Source organism: Tyto alba, unplaced genomic scaffold (genome assembly GCF_018691265.1).
Source record: "Tyto alba isolate M040663 unplaced genomic scaffold, T.alba_DEE_v4.0 Super-Scaffold_45, whole genome shotgun sequence".
NCBI lineage: Eukaryota > Metazoa > Chordata > Aves > Strigiformes > Tytonidae > Tyto > Tyto alba.
In genome coordinates, this window is record NW_024881321.1 from 29854939 (window position 1) to 29874921 (window position 19983).

General features: G+C 40.9%; 1 protein-coding gene across 4 annotated transcripts in view; it reads left to right on the forward strand.

Annotated features, from left to right (window-relative positions):
* The window catches only part of CLYBL (citramalyl-CoA lyase), a 177503-nt gene that overhangs the window by 82804 nt on the left and 74716 nt on the right, over positions 1-19983 (forward strand). For all 4 annotated transcript variants that reach the window (XM_042805940.1, XM_042805941.1, XM_042805942.1 and 1 more), the window contains exon 2: positions 8622-8811. In XM_042805940.1, the coding sequence (XP_042661874.1) occupies positions 8622-8811 (190 nt within the window). The remainder of the gene's footprint in view (positions 1-8621; positions 8812-19983) is intronic.

Below are 19983 nucleotides of genomic sequence, written 5' to 3' on the forward strand. Positions count from 1 at the left end.
GGCAGGAATGGCACTTTATTGATTCTGACTTTATCAAGTGCCTGTTTCTTATTTTACATATAACTCGTTAGCAGCCCGCTGCTACACTGCTCGGGAGGCTTTGGCTGTTTGGGACTTAGACTGTAATCACAGTAATTAGCGCTGAATTTTCATATCCTGGTCTCAATCTTGACCTTGCAGCATTTAGCCAACGCATACACAGCTGGACCGATGGCAGGAGCTGCACGAGCTCAGTGGTGGGGATGCTCCCTACATCCTGGTGCAGGCACCGGCGCGGAGGGAAGAGAGGGAAGCAGAGAAGAAAAGCCAGGAAAAGCATGTTCATTGAGAAAAGAAATTCTGTCCAAACATTGTTACCAGTTTTTGTGTATGTGAGCACAGGGACACGGATGGGTGCAGAGTCAGCGTGTGTGAAAACTTTGAGGCAGAATTAGTAGGAAGGGAAGCGCCTCATGGTGAGCCAGAGGGGAGAACTGGAAGAGTCAAGAGTGGTTTTGCAGTGACATAAAGAGTCTCCTCAGAGTTCAGCTTTTCTGCAGAGGCCACCATGGGTCTAACTCTAGAAAAGTGCAACCATCACAGATTTTTGGGTTTGATATATTCACCTCCTAAGACAGAGTTTGGCATGGGATGCTCCAGGACAGCTTGTTGGTGATATGTGCCTGATCCTCCTCCTGAACTGGGAGGTGCTTAGCCCCAGAAGCCATGCTTTTTCCTTTGTGTTGCAGAGCCCTGAGCACCCTTGGTGCATATTGGTTTGTACCCAACAGTGATAAACCAAAACAAATCATACATCAATGTCCTACATCCAAAGTAATTTCTTCTTACTTCTCAATGCACATCTTAAAAAAGGTTATTTTTATGTGTAGTCCTTTCTAAACCTCTCAATAGGGTATTGAATCTTTATCTTTTTTGTGGGATGGTTTTGATATTTAAAATCTGTTGTAATTTTCTGTCTCAGCTGCTAGTTGCAATTGTGTAAAAAAATATGTAATGCAAGAGCTTCTATTGGGAAAATGTAAAGCTAAACAAAATTTTACAAAATCTCTTTACAGTGTTGTAGGTTTAAAAAATGCAACATAGAAACAACATTTGTTAAATACATGAAAGCGCTTAAAATTTACAAATAGAAATTAAAACTTCAGAGCTGTTTATATTTAGTGTTTATGGTTATTTGTGTATCTTTATATTTAGGAAAACAGGGAAATGAATCGTTATCTTAACTACACCTTCCCTTGGTTAATGCGGCGAGGTGAATGTGTCACAGACAAACAGAGTGCTTTTCCATTGCTCCGCAGTGGTGTGGGTTTGATTAGGCAGCAGAAAGCATCCCAAGGAGCCAGAAACTTTGCTAATGGTAAAAGCAAAGCGAGGCACAGCTCAGCTCAGGAATACTTTATGGGCATGACAAGTTATTGAGAGTTATCCACACCGTAAGGAAGGGAGCAAACCCTTGACTGTATGTCACGTATGTTAAAGCTCCCCAAGACAGGACACCAATTAACCTTGGATGATAGCAAACACACACAGACAGGCTGCCCGAGTGAAGCAGCCTGTTGCCATTAGTAGGGAGCAGCAGCCCTTGTCACCCTGAGCCATTATTTAAATCTCTTCAAAAATTCCCTTATTAAGTCAAAGAACCATAGCACTCTCCTCTTCCTCACAAACAGACTATTTTTGCTGCTGTGAAAACAGGAGACATTAGTAATATGAGAAGCCAGCGGTCCTTTTATTTTTATCCTCTCTGTCTAATTTGGCCATTTTGAACTGAGAAGAAAAAAACCCTGATCTTCGGTCAAAGCAATTCAAGGCATGGTGGAGCTCAGAGTAAACCAAAACAACAGGATCAAATGTAGTTGAAAGAAAATGGTGGGGTAAATAATAGGTCTTTTTTTATATACATTTAGTGCTGATGGGAGGAGAAAGTTTGGTTAACTATTTAACCTGTGATAGCCTTTTATCATTTTATGGCTTTGGGGTCCGTGATTTTATGCCTTTGTCAGTAAGTTCCTGATTTGCATTCAATCTTTTCTCTGGTGTCCAGTTACATGTCTTACATCTATTTACTGGAGATAGGAAAAATTTATAAATAGCAGCCAAAGATACATATTTTTCCTAAAACAACATGCCAGCAACTTTGGATTTTGTACTCAGTTTCCATTGAAACCCTAAACTGCTTTCTTCCACTCACACGTCTCTGCATCATGATTTTTTTTATCAGCAGGGCTCTCCTTTCCAATTTGGTTCACCCTTCTGTTTTTTGGCTATAATGCAATGTGTCCTGATCAGTTGGAGCAAGCACTTGCAAAAGGTCACTTGGAAGCCCCCCTTTTCACTTCTCTCCACTACAGTTTCTCCAGCAGGCAACCGCTCTTGGGAGCGACCCCCTCCAATCTGTCCCTTTTGATATCCAAAGCTGGTTGTTATGGGGGTTAAATTTCTTAATTCACTGAGGTTTTTGTGAGCACTGCTTCAGCCCACTGCGCTCAGTCCCTGTGGCTGGATGCAGACCACTTGTCTCCCTAAGGATGCTGTGAAGGTGTTAGGGTTTATTCTTTCACCTTCTTCAAACTTGAGGAATAGGGGACAATTTTATACCTGTATATCTCCCATCAGCTTCAGGGGAATTAATCTCCACAATTACATCATTACATCAGATTGTATCAGCCTTAGTGGGGGAGTTTAAAATCAGACAAAGCCTCTTCCAGGGCACTTTGACTGGGAAGGAAAGCTGCTTGTCAAGAGATCTCAAAACACAGAGCTGGTGGCTTCTGCCTACCCTGGCAAGGGGTTAGGTTTGAGGGGTTTCTTAATTAGTTTTTGGAGGGTCAGGGAAATGACCGTAGAGAGTCTGGAACAAAGGAAGAAATCAAAATGTAAAGCAGAGTGTTTGATATGTTGATAACCCCTAGTTTTAATTTTAGCATAATTGGATCAGGGTTAGTGGCAGTTGTTAGGTAAAGTACCTTCGGGAAGTTCTGGCTTTATTCAGAAGTAAATATCATAGCTCTTTTAATCTGTTTTTCTTTTTCTGTTTCTTTTTTTTTTTTTTTTTTTTTTTTCCCCAGAGAAGAACTGCTCAGTTTACCTCAGATTTATTTCCACAAGGAAAGCCCTAAGATTTCGGGGACCTGTATTCTAATGGTAAAGCTTGTGACATGAGCTTTTGTTTTTCATTCAAGGAAACGTTAGCATTTTTTCACATGTTAACTTTTTAACAATTGCAGGGAATTTCTTTTCCTTGAAAACTGCCGTCCCTTTCTTTTTCCTCCCCTTTTCTCTCTTCTTGATATTTTTATTTCCCTTTTATATGGAGACTTGTAGATTTTGTCACTTCAAACGTTAGCTGTTCCTCCTCTTTTCTTTTGCTTTACAATACACACTAGGAGATTTTTTTTTTTTTGCATATTCCTCCCCTTTCTCTGTGAGATATTGTAGTTGACCAAATTTAAAACACTACAGTATTTAGCATCCCCGCAGTGCCATTTTAAGTATTTGGACCTGGAAAATGCCCCAAGCAATAACTACCTGAATTGCTTTTAATTACACAATATAGCTGCATCATTTTACTTCAGATTCTTTTTGATTGATGCTGTAAGGCAATTGTAACCATGGATGATGGGATTAAGTGCCTCTTGAAGTGACTTTAGCTTCTTGTGGGAACAAAGGGAAAGAAGAGAACACTTAGTCCCTTTTTGAGTGAACAGCCTTTTTTCACTTGCTATATAAAGAAATACAATTAACAAACATTATCCCCAGAGGTGAATTGAAATGTACATGCGGACAATAACCGCTCTTGACTGCAATTAGACATATATGATCCGAGGTATTTTGGCCATTCATTAGTGCTAATTGTTTGAGAAACAAGCCCACAGAACAAATGATTAAAATGTTAGTGCCATAACCAGGATTATTAGCATGTGTGATAAAATGCATGCGCCGCAGCTGTACCAATAAAACTCTCCGGCGAGTCGCTTTGATTCGACAAATACTCAGCTCGGCTGCAAGCCCTTCGTATTTGCACAGGGCCTGCTGATGTTTATAACAAACAACTTATATCTTCTTTTCTTAATTAGAAAGAATTACTATGCAAATTGCAGGGCTCTGTAATTTCGTAGAAGTTTCCTTTGTCTTTGGTGGATTATTTGTGTGCGGTTGTGAGCTACTCCCTAGTAAATCTGACGTAGTAAAACCATTATATTTACTCTGGGGGTTTTTTTGCACATATTGGAGAAATAATTTGTAGGAGATTTTGCTGCGTTAGCTGGGTTGTTTTCAGTGGTGTCTTAGGTCTTGAGTCACTTCTGTCCTTCTGCCACAGCACCACAGTTATTCAGGATTGTGGTTGGTATGCAGTTACGTGCATACAGGTCAGAAATACACATTGTGGAAATTGTCCAGCTTTTTTAATGATTTAGTCAAATGCCTAAAAATGCTCTTCGGGAACACTTAGCCAACACTGTGCCAAAGATTGTAGAAGGAGAGATTTGGCCTGTTGAGCAATGGATATTTTTCCATGCGTTAGGCAGATCACGGTGTAGCATCTCTTCCAGGGATGATTTGATCTAGTAAATAAACAGGGAACAGAGGTGCAAGTTAAAGTGCTGATCCTGAAAATCACCTGTGGGAGTGCTTTACTTTGCGAGCGATACGTTGTTGGCTCCAATGAGACTGCACAGGTGTGTGCAGTTAAGTATATGTGTAAGTATGAGAAATGCTGGAATGCGAAAATGCAGTTTACATCAGGGAAATGTGTATAATTTGGGTAATTTCACTGGTTGCAGTCACACTGTATAGCTGCCATTGCGAAGTGCAATGTCTCTTAGTAATCAAAAAGGTTTTGTTTTCTCCTTCCTGAGGATGAACTATTTGCTCTTGGGTAAAACGGTTCTCAGAGGATCAGAAGTAACTTTAACTTTCCAGCTACTTTTACATATTTGATGAAGATTTTAGTAGAGTGTTATGTTTGCTGAAGAAATTTAGTTTCATTTCCAAGACCCAAGAGCATTCAGCATGCTGCTAGATGCTATGAATGGATATATGCTGCTGTAAAACAATTTAATGAGCATTACCCAATAGCCTAGTCCTTGTTTAAACTTACAGTGCTTAAAGGAAGAAACATTGTCTTAGCAACTTCACTTGGCTTATGTCCATGTGTTTAGTATAAAGCATATTCAAGCTTAGTTTGAATCATTAAAATACTTGCAGTCAGGAAACACATGTAAGATTTTCTTCCTCTTTATGGCATGGGGTTTAACAATATAATTGAGATTGCAGTGCTGTGTGGGGGTTTTTGACCTAAAAAAGTAACTACTGGGGATGTTTTTATTCTATCAAAATAACAGAAGTCAAGATAATCAGGACAGTGTTTCCTACCGGAGGAGCTAACTGCTTATATGCATAGCACCCTGGGCCCTGCCACTGTTTTAAAAAGGTCTATAGGCAAATGGATTTCTTAACAAATCCACTTCTTCCTCTACATCTCATTTTATTGTAGAATGTAAAATATGACTATGCAAGGAAAATTCACAGTGATAACAGAAGACTTTTTAAGAATATATGTCAAAATAATAGCATATGGAAACATTTACTGCAGTCACACTTAAGCAAACTTGTTGAAAACTCTTATTTTACACATACATTCCTATAGCTCTTTGTCTTGAAAGGAGAAGGATGCTGCATTGTTCCACTGACACCAATTTCTCCTGTACATTTTTTTTTGGCCATATCTCTTGGAAAAATTGTTGCTTCTTCAACTTGCTAAGATGTTTTATAAGGCTATTAATTTGTCACATTGACAGTATAATTTTTCAACAATCCGTGTCCTGAGAAACCTGTGTTTTGGGCCCACGTGGCTACAAAGATGAGGAGGAGATACCAATAGTCACCAGGCAATAGTATTTCTAACATTAAGCCTATTAGGTGATAGTATTTTAATGGATTAAATCCACCACTTCTCCGGAGTCAGGCAGACTGCTGGGAAAGCCATACTGCACCCCCATCTAAACCAAAGTTCACAGACCTCAGTGGGGACACCCGACTAACTCTGGTCTGCGGGTAACGACGGTTTTACCTATACGATACTACAGGCCGTTGTGCGTGGTATGCAGAGCAGATCTGCCTTCGTGGGGCTTGCAGCAGTGCGAGGGAAACCAGCTGGTCAAACAGTGCTTGGTTTGATGACAGCCCAGAAGAAATCCTGGGAAACATGTGTGACAGGAGATACATCTCATCTCAGCGTGCTCTGAGATTATGGTGTTAGCCATGTCTATCAGGTTTCTGGCGGGCTGGAAGGTTGGTGAGAGGCAGTCATTAAGGGTGCTTCAGGGGCTGCTTGGCTCTAGGCTGGAGTTAACCATTAATGGGCTGAGCTCTTTGACTCCTTTGTGCCTTTGGGAACTACAGGGTTGAAACCATCAGAGAAAGAGAATAGAAACTAATCACTTTTGTCCCCTCATATATGTTTAGTGAAGGACTGCAAACTTCTTTACTGACCTCTGTGTCACACTGAAAAAAGACCCTCCTCTTTCCATTTGAGATAAACCACTCTTCCACCTCCTCCTTGCTCTCCCAAAGTGTACTGCTGCAAGAAAATGGGATTAAGTGGATTTAACTAGCAGCCACTTGAGTTGCCACAAGTTGTGTTACCATCCCCACTTCAACACAAGGCAGGGGACATGAAGTGGTCTACGGGAGAGGGGCAAAGAAGGTACTTAGGAGAGACTCAATGGATCTCAGCTACATGTTTCCAGGTGTTGTCAGGACCTCCACCAGCTAAGTCTTGAAGCTATTGCAGTTAGAGATGAAGAAGATTTGTTAACAAGAGTAACACTGGCACTCATAATAAAATAATGTGACGTTTCTGTTTAACAGCAAAGCTGCCCTGTTTCTTGGGCTGAATTAAACACTACCAGTCATATTACAAAGAAGAGTCTGGCAGCAGGTTTTTGTGGGCTCATAAAGTGGGTCCACTCAGGACATGCAGAGACGCAGCAGAGGAGGTGGTAGAATAGTTGTCCTTCTCAATTTAGTTTAGCGAGATAAAATGTGACAAAAACTTTCTTCATGTTTTTAACCCAAGACTTATATTCAGCTTTTAAGGTGCACACTCTAGGGGAAGAGAGGGTTCTTCAATGGAGTTAGCTCAGAAAGGCAAGTATCATAATGGTATGTCAGCCACACATTACTTTGGCTCTAATTTAGACTGACTGAACTAATTTCCAAGTGCTTGAGAGGGTTAGTCATGTTCACTTTGAAGAAAACCCACGTGCACATGTAGCCATGTGTCATCCAAGTGTAGCAACTTGGGAAGCATTATTAAGAGGGGCATAAGAAAATGCATGGGTCCCTGACATGATGCAATAATTACATGTTCAGCATGGTGCTAGAAAAGCTTTGCATTATTCAAAGTGCTGAATAATACACATGATAATGCATAATGGTGTTATATGGTAGGATTATTTTGTGGCATAAGTGACTTGTGCTCTGAGTATGAAGGCAAATTGTATTATTTTTTCCTCATTTTTGATGTAGCAGAATACGCCTGGAGGTTACAGCGTGAAATGGGGAGGAACAGGAGCAGGCAAGGGGTTTTTTTTGGAAGGCCATGAAAAACAGTGGCACCCTCTGCAGTTTATGTCTCTGTGCTTGTAATTATGGAGCAAAGCAAGCTCCCTACCGCACTTGAGGGCAGCCTCCTCCAGCAGCCCCACTGCCTCCAAGTAAACCAGCCTGGCATGGGTTAGCTGGTCCCTCACTGGGAGCACTGGCACAGGGTGGAGACCACCACAAACCTGACGCCTACGGGCCATACGGATGCCACCCACTCAAGCCATGCAGCACCACAGGCTCACACCTGCACTGAAGTGTGGTGCACAAATCATTTATAAATTTTAAAAGGCACCGCAGCCAACAACCTGCTGGTGTTGCTGGTGGGTTTATGAGCTCTGTCAATGGAAGTCTGTGCTGTGGATTTGAAGGTCTGAAGGCTTCTGAGAGGACATTAGTGAGGTTCCACGTTACATGGGGTTTTCATTCCTGTTTTCTTCATTTCCCTCCTCCTTCCATTTTGCTTATTTAAAATTTGCATGAAAATACGTTTGTTGATATAACGCTCAGGTTGCAAAAATCGACTTTGCAAACCCATGTTTGTTTTAACCAATGCCCCTGCTTCATTCACAGCATGCCGTCCAGCTCCTGGAGGAAACGTGGCAGATAGCAGCCTCCTCCCCTAAAGCAGTCCTGATCCGTTCCCAGCACAGCCTCCATCCTATGGAGGAGTCCTATGACAGGGGAAAATCCAACCACCACCCTTCTGTACTTACTACTTGCCATAGCACACAGAATGGCAGTGTAATTAGGGCTGCACAGATAACCTCAGCCCTGGCAGTTCGTCAGTTCTGGGTGTTTAAGTTTGCAACTTCTGTTGAACATAGTAGTTTTGGAGTTTTATACTGTAATTAACTGTAATACTGCTATCTCCCTACCTTGACTCTTCCTAAGAAAAAAAAAATATCCCAAACCAGCCACTATCTATGTGGTAATGATTCCTTTTTAAATGTAGTCAAGTATTCTTTACAGCATTTTAGCTAACAGTCTAATTTCAACAATATCCTTTACAGGGTGGATTCTCCTCTGCCAGCTGGTGTTCCTAAGCTTAGTTATCACTATGCATCATCTCACAAGTATGTTCCCAGGCGAGCTGTGCTGTATGTACCTGCCGATGATGAAAAGAAGATACGTAAAATCCCGTCACTAAATGTAGATTGTGCAGTGCTGGACTGTGAAGATGGCGTGGCTCTGAACAGAAAGGTAATTAAAAATTATCTGTGTGATATAATCAGTGTTAAAGAGAATTGTGGAAAAACATTACCTTTGCCTTGGGGAAGTGGCAACCAGAGAGACAAAGATGAATCTTAAGATATATGAAGTAATGTAACAGTGATACGCTTTGTGAAGGCGTTGGGAAAATCTGCTTACCCAGAACTGAAAGACATCCCGTGTGAGTAAGGGGGGAGGGAGTTTTGAAGGAATATGGAACTGGACATAAGCTCTCATCACAGAAGTGTAGGAGATACTGTTATTATTGCTGCACATTTCTTATAGGAGAGGAGGAAATGGACTGTGAGATGTGAAACAGGAAAGAAAGGGTTAGTTCAGAATCACCAGGTGGGGTTTTGTTGGAACTAGAGCATCTTCAATCTTCAGACTGTGAGAGAAACAGCATGGGTTTGGGTTGGAGCCTTGGGGTCTTTAGAAAGGTTTACTTACTCAGCTTTTTGAAAGAAGTGCTGTTAAGGGTGCTTCTGAAGGAAGAAGTTAGAACCTGAGTGCACCAAGGTCTGGAGGGCAGTTTAGATTGCAGGAGCTGCAAGAAAGCAGGGATGGAGAGCAGCGTGGGAAAGAGATGTAGATGTGTTAAGTACCAGTGCCAAGTTTTTGTTGACATTTAATTGTGAAAGAAGAAAGAATGATCTAACATGCGTTCTGTTTCGTTTGCAAGCACATTTTTTAAATATATGAAAATAACCATTTAAAAATGTTTCACATCTTAATCAATCTATTTGAGAAAATAGTGTAAATAGTTCCTAGTGAAAGGTATTTCTGAACAAGAACATAAATTTGCCATTGTTTTTACATCATTTTTGCATCATTTTTATATTTTTACATTTTATATTTCCTGTGCATTTCACAGTGCTTCAAACTACAGCAAACATTGTTTAGGGTTTGAGTATTAATGTGTTGTTCAGGAAGTTGTGAATATTTTCATAACTTGAAAATTTTCCTGTCATCTCAAAAATGTGGATGAAATTTTAGTCTTTTTTGTTTCTTGGGAGTTAATGCTTTCCAGAAGGACTCTTGGGTATTGCTCTCTTTAGCCATCAGGTCTTTATAAGTATGTTTGAAAGAAAAGAAGTTTACAGAGTTTGCAAATATCTCTTTTAGTTCTGAAAAGTGAAAATAGCATTGCTGAATGTTCATATGTACTGCTGAATACAGTTGGAAAACATTTTCCAGTTGCTAAAATTCTGTGTGGAAGACTAAAATTATATCTGTTGTCACCATGAATTGTTTAGGTCATATTTGGGAGGCTGCTGCTGTAAGATGACACAAGATACAATGGTGTATTAAACTGTAGTCTTTTTAGGTGAAGCTTAATTATATAAAACAAATCATTTATAGCAGAAGCATCTATTTGTAATAGAGGATGACAGCATACCAAAATTTTATGATCATGGTGATAGAGTTGATAGTAGTAATTTCTAACGGGTGGTAAAATTCTAGCTCTGTTGAAGTGAAAGGGAGTTATACCACTGAGTATAAGATTTCAAAGAAATTAGAGGGAAAATCTGTAATAGGAACTTGAGATGACAGATGAGCCCCTGACTGAGCTTAAATGCAAAAAGGAAGCAGACAAGAGGTAGAAGTGGGGACAGGCGACCAAGGAGCAACACAGAACTGTTGTCCAGGCAGATAGGGACAGAATAAGGAAGGTCAAAGCTTGGCTGAAATCAAAACTGGTGAGGACAAGAATGGCTGCCACAAGTGCGCCAGCAGCAAAAATGAGAAGGAAGAGAGGGGCAAGTGTGGACCCACTGCTCCTTGAAGCCTCAGGCTTTACTGTCAAAGTCAGCTCTCAGGCCTCCTAGGTTGTCCCCTAGAAGCCAAACTTGGGGGAAGGAGATAGTAGCCACAGTAGGGGAGGATGGAGTTAGGGCCTATTCAAATAAACTGCTCCATGGGACCAGACGGGATACTCTGAAGACTGCTGAGGGAGCTGGCTAGTGTCATCATGAAGCTGCTGTCTGTCATCACTGAAAGATCATGGCTGGGGTTGGTGCCTGATGCCTGCAGAAAGGCAAATGTTACAGCCATCATCAGAAAAGTTGAGTGAGGAACTACAGGCCCATCAACCTAACGCTAGTCAGAATGGACCGATCAGGAGCAAATCATGCCTAACAAACCTGATTGCCTTCTCTGAATAAACTACTGTCTTTGAGTATGAGAGATGAATAGATGTTGTCTACCTTGACTTTAGCAAGGCTTTTGACATGACCTCTCATAAGACCCTGGTCATCAGCCTGAGAAGAAATGGACCAGATAGACACACTATAAAGTGGGTGGCAGTTTGACAGCAATTGGGTGGTCCACGCTGTATGGTATTTTGCACTTGCCTCTGTTGGGGCCAGTGTTGTTCAACTTCTTCATTAGTAACCTGGTTGATGGCATGGAGTGCACTCTCCCCATGTTCATGATGAAACCAATCTGGAGTGCAGTTGATATGCTGGAGGGCATAGATGCTCTTCTGATGGGGCTTTACAGTTGGAGGAACAGCCTGACAGAAAGGTAATGAAGTCCAACAAAAGCAAAAAACAAATTCCCAGCATCAGGCTGTGATAACCCCATGCGCCAGTACAGGCTGGGGGTTATGACTCCCTGGGGCACCTCTGCCAAAAAGGTCCTGGGTGCTGTTTTACAACAAGCTGCACCAGGTCAGCAGTGCACCCTTGCAACAAAGGTGGCCAACCCCCTCCCGGGCTGTGCTGGCACAGGGCAGCCAGCAGGTCCAGGGAAGGGGTCCCTCCCCTCTGCTTGGCTTTTGAGGGTCTCCCTTGGCAGGGCAGAGAGCTGTACCCAACTGTGGTGCCCAGGACAAGAGAGAGACTGACCAACAGGAGGGAGACCAGGAAGGGTCACCAAGGTAGTCACGGTGCAGGAGGAGAGGCTGAGGAGCTGGGTTTGTCCGTCCTGCAGAAGAGACAGCCTTGATGGAGACTTTGATGCCTGAGGGGAGCTGGATGGATGGCAGAGCCAGGCTCTTCTGAGAGGACCCCAGCAACAGGGCAATGATCACAAGCTGCAGGAAGAGCGATGCTGTCTGGAGACGAGGGGAACAAATCTTCCCCATGCGGGTGGTCAAACACTGGAAGAGGTTGTCCAGAGCAATGGTGCATCCTCCCCCTGTGGGGGTATTCAGGCCTTGGCTGCACCTTGGCTACACCGTGAGCAAACTGGTGTAGAGTGGTAGTTAGCCCTGCTTTGAGGGGGTGAATAAACAAGCTGGTCTCCTGAGGTCCCTTCCAACCTGAATTAGACTGTGTGATTTCATGATCTAGTAGTAAAGCATAATTCAGAATGATTGGAAGATTGAATTTCATTTTTAGATCTGCCACAGATATTCAGGAAGACTTTGAGCCTTAGGTTCTATGAATGCGAATCTGAAATTATTATTGCTTTTGCAGCTAAATTTATTAATATTTCTGAGGTGTTTGGAGACTTTGTGTGAAAGATATGTCAAGAACACGCACTGAAGTACAGTATTCAGTGGCCCATTGCAAATGGGTCATCTGAAACGGAAAAAAAAACCACTGGAAAACACAGAAACACTGAGTCTGTCCTTTGATCATTCTATAAAACAAATAGTACTGATGAATTTGACCATTTATTGCTGTATTTTATATAAATAAAAATGCTACTTACAGATTTTCTTGAAAATGCTGCTGAAATGTTGGGGTTTGTGAAAATCAGGACCTGGTTGAATGTTCATAGTGCCTTGGACTAAACTTATCTGTCTTCAGAAGGCCTTCACTTGCGTCAAGCAGCAAGTCTGAGCCACATCTTAACAAGTCTATTTTAACAAGATGCTGTGTGGTTTGTATTTGAATTAAATTAGATTTGGAGAGATCAAGAATCTGGAATGTCCGCAGTTTGTTTGGTTGCTCATTTAGAAGGAAATAAGGAAGATGAGCTTCCTACAGCTGAAGCTGGTAACATTTGCAAAACTGCATCTGATTGCAGTAGCTGCTTTTGAAGCAGCAATTGTAAATTAAAAGTCTTTAATTATTTTCTATAACATATTTTCTCTCAATTTTTGGAAGATATCATCTCCTGCACCTTTCCCCTACAATTATGTTTTGTAATGGCTCACAGAAAGCACCAGAAGAGGGGAGCCCGTACACATACCCTAACTTGCATACCATTTTGGTGCCTGCATTTCTTAACTTCAAGAGCTACAACATTGTCCATCATTTCAGGTATCATCTGTTGCCTTCTGAGTCTTTTCACTGTTTTTCTCTAGTTAATATTTTGACTTAATCAGAAAAAAACCCTTGCAGCAAGAAGTTCACAAAGATAGATTTTCTCCACTTTTAAGCGGAACCAGTGGGAAGAAATGGCTAAAAAGCAAAGTTATAGTATGCCAAATACTAAGCCTGCAAGTAGGGTGAAAGCTGATCCTGGTGTGAGTAGGACACCTGGGGCTTTTGCAGCCCCTTTGGGATGGACAGAGCCATATGAGGTCTTCAGAAATTCAGAATAGGGAAGATGATAGGAAGATAGTCCAGTGTTGCTGCAAATTTCAGACTTCTTATACAAAGTCTGCTGAAGATAGCCTACTAGTCATGCTGACCTCAAATCCTGGTTGAGGCTCCACACGCTGGTTTTAGAGATTCAAATGCATAATGTCACACAGTGTGGACTGTCAGCTGCCTCTCCAGGTGTCTGACTCTGTAGGACACTGGGAATTTCTACAACAGAAATTTATTTTTGGTTGGAGGGAGAATTGAATACTGCTAAAGGGAAATTACTTTCCCTAAGCTACTATTCACAGACGAAGCTAGGAGCCCTTCCCCACTGATATATGTGTAAAGTTTCTCCAGTGTTGCTATACATTTTAAAGAAGTGACTCAGAATGGCTTGCTTGGTGATATTTTTAAGTGAACAATTCAAAAAGAAATCCTAAAACTATAAAATCAGAAATAATACAGATTGCAGTGTTGATATGTTGCAAATGCATCACACTCTAGAGACTTTTTGTGAAATGGTACAAAAATAGCCTGTATCTATTTTAACCCTTCGCAGGAGAAGGCCTGAATATCCTTTCATTTTAATTGTAAAAAAAGAAAAAAAAGAGGTGGCTGCATCACATGCTTGACCAAGTCATATAAACCAGCGGGCTGAATTGAATGTTATGCCATTAAGAGGTCTCTGTGTAGGAGCTGAGGTCTCTAAAGATATCTCTAGGGCTCTCAGCCAATCCAGCACTCCCTAGTATAGCTTTCTGTGTAGAGTTGCCATTACTCACTGTGTTTCTATGCCAGGTGAACCTATTATCAGGTGGAAAATTTTCCCCCTCCTGTTGGAGAAGGGAAGATTTCCACGCCAGTGCTTTCATTTTCCAAGGGGAGAGTAGGCTGAGATTTCATAGTTAGTTCTTATGGGTCTTGTAAGGTTACCAGCCTTGCAAGGGAGTTTTCCAGAACAGCATTTTTTCCAGCAGGATCCTGTCTTCAGTGCTGCTATTCTTCCAGAGCATCTAGGAGGTGTTAGCTGCCAAGCCAGCCTAGCAAGAGACCAGTTAGAGCTGCTACTATAGTGTTTATGCCTCTTTATGAGTCCTTGACAAGAGTTTCAGAGCATTTTGATGACACCAAACTGGTGATATTAGTGGCTTTATCTTCACTGAGGTCAGTAGGATGATTTTGAATAATTGGGATATACAGTGCCTTACTCCATAGCTCTCTTCAGTGTGACATCAGGCCAGGCAGGGCATAGTCTCTCCTGCCAAAGATGATCTTTGAAATTTATTTCAGGCAAATTTTGAAGGGGCTAGGATTCAGCCTTTTCTTTTCATGGGGAATGCCAGTGTTATAATTAAGAATCTAAACAAAACTCTGTGTTCCCACTCCTCATGTTTTTTGTATCAGAGGTGTAAAAGCAATCCCTTGGAGTGTTCCTATGGCTGGGAAACATCTATGCAGTCCTGTGACATGAAACACTTGAAAACAGGAAATTTTATTGTTGTTCCTCTGGAACTAAATAGATATCATTTGTCCGATAAAATTTATTGATATACATGGCTGCACTGTAAAACTGTAGGAGCAATTAGGGTTTAAATTCCTGTTCCCTTTTTGCTGTGAATTGTGATTTTATCACTTTGTCTCTTCTAGAAAGAAGTTGCTGTCTTCTCCAGCACTTAAGTAAGAGAAGCTGGGGAAGAGGAAGCCTCAGCTCTGTCCTTTCCTCACATACATTCCTCGAGAGGGGAAGCAGCAGCCCCTGGGCCTCTTCTGTTCTCTCTGCTCCCCGCAGCAGAGAGGGGAAGTTCAGTTGGGCTAAGAGGATGGATAGGGAAGGACCTATTTTGCTTATCCGCACTATGGCCTCTTAGGGCCATAGCATAAATTTGTTCCTACTTAATATCTTGTAGCCACTTAAAAGATCATCACAGTGCTGTGACATGGAAGAAAAAAAGAAATCAATTAATTCTTTTGAATCATCTGTTTTTAAAAATAGAATTAAAGCCTGACCACTTTTCAAACTGTTCTGTTATGAATAACACATACGTAAGAGATGACTCTAGGTTCATTACAGTTAAGAGCAGATCATCCGCATACATGCTGATTTTATGGAGATGTCTCCCCAGGAAAATGCCTTCTCCATCTCTCTAGTGATCTGATCCTGGGGTCAGAACAAACAGCACGCTGGCAAGAGAGCATCCTTGCCTACCATTTTTCCCCTAATCAGAGGCCTTCTGACCTTTTCATTCCTTGTCACTGATGAGAAGAGGCTCTTGCATATAAAAATAGCACTTCAACTAAATTTGGAGGTGGAGATAAATACATAAAATGGGTCAGTACGGTATACAAAAAAAATCCTAGGCTTTCCTTATTGAAATGCATTTCCTTATTGATCTTATTGAAGGCATTTACAGTATCAGTGGAAAAAGCTGCAGTTGGTTTCCATAAGTCTCTAGCTACTTCAATTAAATTCAACAGTTTTCCTGTATTATGTGATGATATTTTTTTTTTTTTTTAAATAAAGCCAGGTTGGTTAGGATTTATCAATGCCACAGGTATTTCTCTAGGCTCATAGTGAGAATGTTAGCTAGTACTTCATAAGCACAGTTGCATGAAACATTGATAACTAGGTTATTTTACCAGGTCTTTGCTTTATTTATAATAAATTAGTACTGTACCTAATTGTATTCCTCCTACAGGGAGAAGGCTTGCTGATAAAGTGTGTAGAGAATGATTAAATGTACACAGGCGCATAGTAGGGTGACTTCTCTTCAAAAGATGCACAAAATTAAAATGGGAATGCTGCTTTCCCCGGTGGCTTGCCATTATTAAAATTCTCAGTAGCATGGGAAATTTCTTCTATAGGAATTGGGGAGTCCAAAAGTCTCTCTGGTTTATTGTAGGGAAGCTGAACTGTACAGTGAAACTCTGCAAGGCCTTTTTGATCCTTGAAGAGTTCTGATGAATATACAATTTTATGAAAGTTGTAAAGTGTTTTCATTTCCTTATTAATCCCACCATGGTCCTGGAAGAACTGCCACTCCTGAGTGGTAACTGTGACAATAAAAGTTTTTGTTCCTATTGTTTTACTCTACAAGCCAATCATCTTCCTTACATAAAGATTTGAGGATTCATAAGGACGATCACAATATTCAGCAATTTTCTTCTTAATGAGCTCAGTAATGCCTGTGTCTCTTCGAGCAGAGCCTTTAAATTGCCAGTTATTTCTTTTCCACTGATTCAGATTTATCCAATTAATTTTGACTTGGGCATGTTCTGATGTAGCTATTATTGCTGAAGAATGGTGTCTAGAAAGTTAGGGAAGAAGTCTTGGCTCAGTATTAACGGGGATTTCAGGCAGAAATACATTAATAGACCTGGAAAATTTTTTTAAAACTTACAGTTAATGTTTGTATGGAATTGGAATTCACAGCACTTCAAGTCTTCATGTCTAGTCCACTGTCTGCTTGCACATCATCAAACCTGGGTGCTGAAAGCTAATTTCAGGACTAGAAGTCATGAATTGCTACACATTTCTGGACCAGTTTTCAAAATTTCATGTTTGTGTAGCAGGAAGGACCTGGATGCACAGCCATTGAGCATCTAGCACTTAGTTTGAAGGGAGACCTTGAGTTTCAAGTGTGCCACAGAAAATCCAGCCAATATAAAAATTTCAGTATGCACACATAGCTCAGAAACAATCTGTTGGATCAGATTTGGGCAGACTTTTGTTTGTATGCAGAGCCATGTGTTGGGTTGTGTTGTCAGAGCTGCAATGGTACTGGGGGTGAGGAAAACATAAAGGTACTGCCCAGATCGCAGTCATGGGGGTTCTCAGCGCTCAACACCATTTGCTCCAGGTCTCCTTTGCCTTTTTATTGGCCATGAGCAGGCAGAGGAATATGTTTGTATGTCCAAGTTTCTATTGCAATTAGTCTTGAAACCTACTCTTAAACCTAAAATGCAACTGTGCTCGTAACCAGTAGTCCACCTTACTTACTCTTCTACATTGCAATGGCCACATTTTGAAAACAGAGAGGCAGTCCAAGCATGAGGAAACCCACAGACCCCATTAACAGGGACATGGGTCAGAAAGTGGTAGGACACACAGAGAATACAGCACTTGCCTTCTTTGATAAACTTTCCTACGAGGTATCTGTATAGTCACAGTCAAGGTAGGAGTCTGGTGGACCTTTGGTCTGATTCAGGTAAGATAAGTAGATAAGGGAAGACAGAAATAAATGCTACATTACCCAGTGCATTGGTGTCATCAAAGCTGGACCTGTTCCAGGATGGTGAGGAGTGAGGGGAACCTTAGAGATACTCAGAAGATTATGGGCAAAATCTGTCGTTTATTTTACTCAACTGTTTTAATATTACCTGTTTACATGGGGTTTAGTAGTATTATTAGGTAGCAAACCAAGGAAGTGTGGTGGGATTTTGGGTAAAACAAAATAATTTTTGATGTCAGGTGGAGGAACAGCATAGCTGTATACATGGAAGTTGCAGATGAGGGTGAGGATGTGTGTGGTCTTGGCTAGGCTCGGGAACCTTGGCAGGTGTCAGCTGAAAGCATGATATCTGTAACTTTGGTTTCATCTGTTATTCTTCTGGAGACCAGAGAAAAGGATCCTCGCAGTTGTGGCAGCTAAACCACCAGTACCTGTGTGGAAGCCTCATTTTCTTCCTCTGTACGTCCAGTTAACAGGAGTCCAGAGTACTTCTGATGCTGTGGATTCTGCAGTCCTCATTCAGATAACATTTCACAATGAATTAAGGACGTTTGTGTCTAAATGAGTAATTCAGGATTAAGCCCTTTGGGAGTTTGATCAGCTTGTTCTATACACCATTATATATTGAATTGAAGGCATGTATGCTGTGCTAGTTCCAGGACACACCATTCCCAAAATAAGCATAGAACCAGCTAAACCCAGCCTTTTATTTCCACCATGAACTAAGCCCATGCCATGATGTCCCTTCAACTTAGAGTAGAGCAATTTATCTCTGTTCAACAGAAGACAAAACACATGGATTACGATTGCCTAAAGCCATGGTTTTTACATATTCTGTGAATGACTTGCTTCTCTGAATTGTGAAAAGACTGTATGCTGAACAGTGCTGTATACACCAGAAGAATACACTTTCATAGAACAGACTGGTACCCAGATAGATACAAAAAAGTATCTCTGGCTTACTGAAACTGGAGAGCATCTAGAGCCATGAATTCATTGTGCGCTAACACACCAGAATAGAAAACAATATACAACTCCTGTGATTTTTCTAGTCCCTGTCATAAAAGCCATAATAAATGGGGACAGAGCCTTAAGAAGTACATGTATTTGTTTACTCACATGTAAACCTGCATAGTAGCTTTGTTGGCTACATAGTATGCAGCAGGATCCAGGAGCACAAAAGCTGTTCGTGTGTCCCGAAGTTGCACACTGACATGCCGAGAGTTTGGGCTTCCAACCCAGGAAATTTTTTGCAAAGAAGCAAAACACATGCCAATTTTTTTTTCTTAATCTCAGGTAACTCAAAACATCTAGCCACACATGAAAGTCGCTGTTTTGGCAGTGGATTTTATGTATGTATGGAGCACATGCAATTAGCATATTTAAAGGCACTGACAGAAGTATACTGTGTATCTGACTCCAAAGACAAATGCACACATCTGCAAATCCATCATACTGCAGATTTGGATGTTAATGTAAGCTGCTCTGCCGAGGTTGCCCATCTTTCCTTTTGGCTACATATATCTCAAGGGAGATTATGATCTGGCTTCTTGTTTATCAGTAAGGAAAGTGATAAGCTGACTGTGGGGACTGATCAGCACTTTGAATCTTTTTTGAAAGGTTAAGTAAAATCTTTGTGTTTTCTGAGTTTGACTACAATTTCTATCTTTAAAGCAGCTTGGTTGCTCTGAGATTGCTGTTTCAACTCCTGAATGGCTGCATAACATGGTGCTGTATACTGTGTATCACTGTAATAGCAATTTTTGCTATCCTCCTTTCACTGCAGTGCGTTAGGGCTACCCTCTCCAGAACACCACTTTTTCCAGTAATTTCAAGATTGGGAGAATAGAACTGTAAATATTTTTCTTCATTTCTGGTCACTGAGCTCCAGAAGACCATAAATTCTTGTGTTGCTCCTCTACTGGAAGCAAATGGTTGTAAAGATCCTGGCTGTTCATTTTAGGATGATTATAAACCACAGCTTGCTCATTCTTTTCTCCTTACTTGTTACAGTCTCTTACTGGATTGGCTCAAAATAGCTGCTCCTATGCCAGGCTTGAGATAACTTCATCTTCTAAGGTTTCACAATACAATTGTGTGTTAAAAGGGGATCTGTTGAGCAAATTGATATTTTCTTCCAGCTTAGTCAGGTTATTTGGTTACATTTTAAACTTTTATTCCACACAGACCCAATCTTCCACTCATTAACCAATTATTTTTAAATAGAATAATTATAGATCATAATTTAGTATGCATTTTCTTGAGAAAAAGGGCAAATTAATACATGTAAACATGGGTGAATCTATTTAAATAAACTGTCCACAAAATCCTTACAATATGTAAACAACATTTGTTATGCCTTGGAGATAGCATATGATTGGACTCATGAGACCCTGTTTATCCTACTGAATGTTTCTTTTACAACTTCAAAGGGAATTTTATATATTTATGGC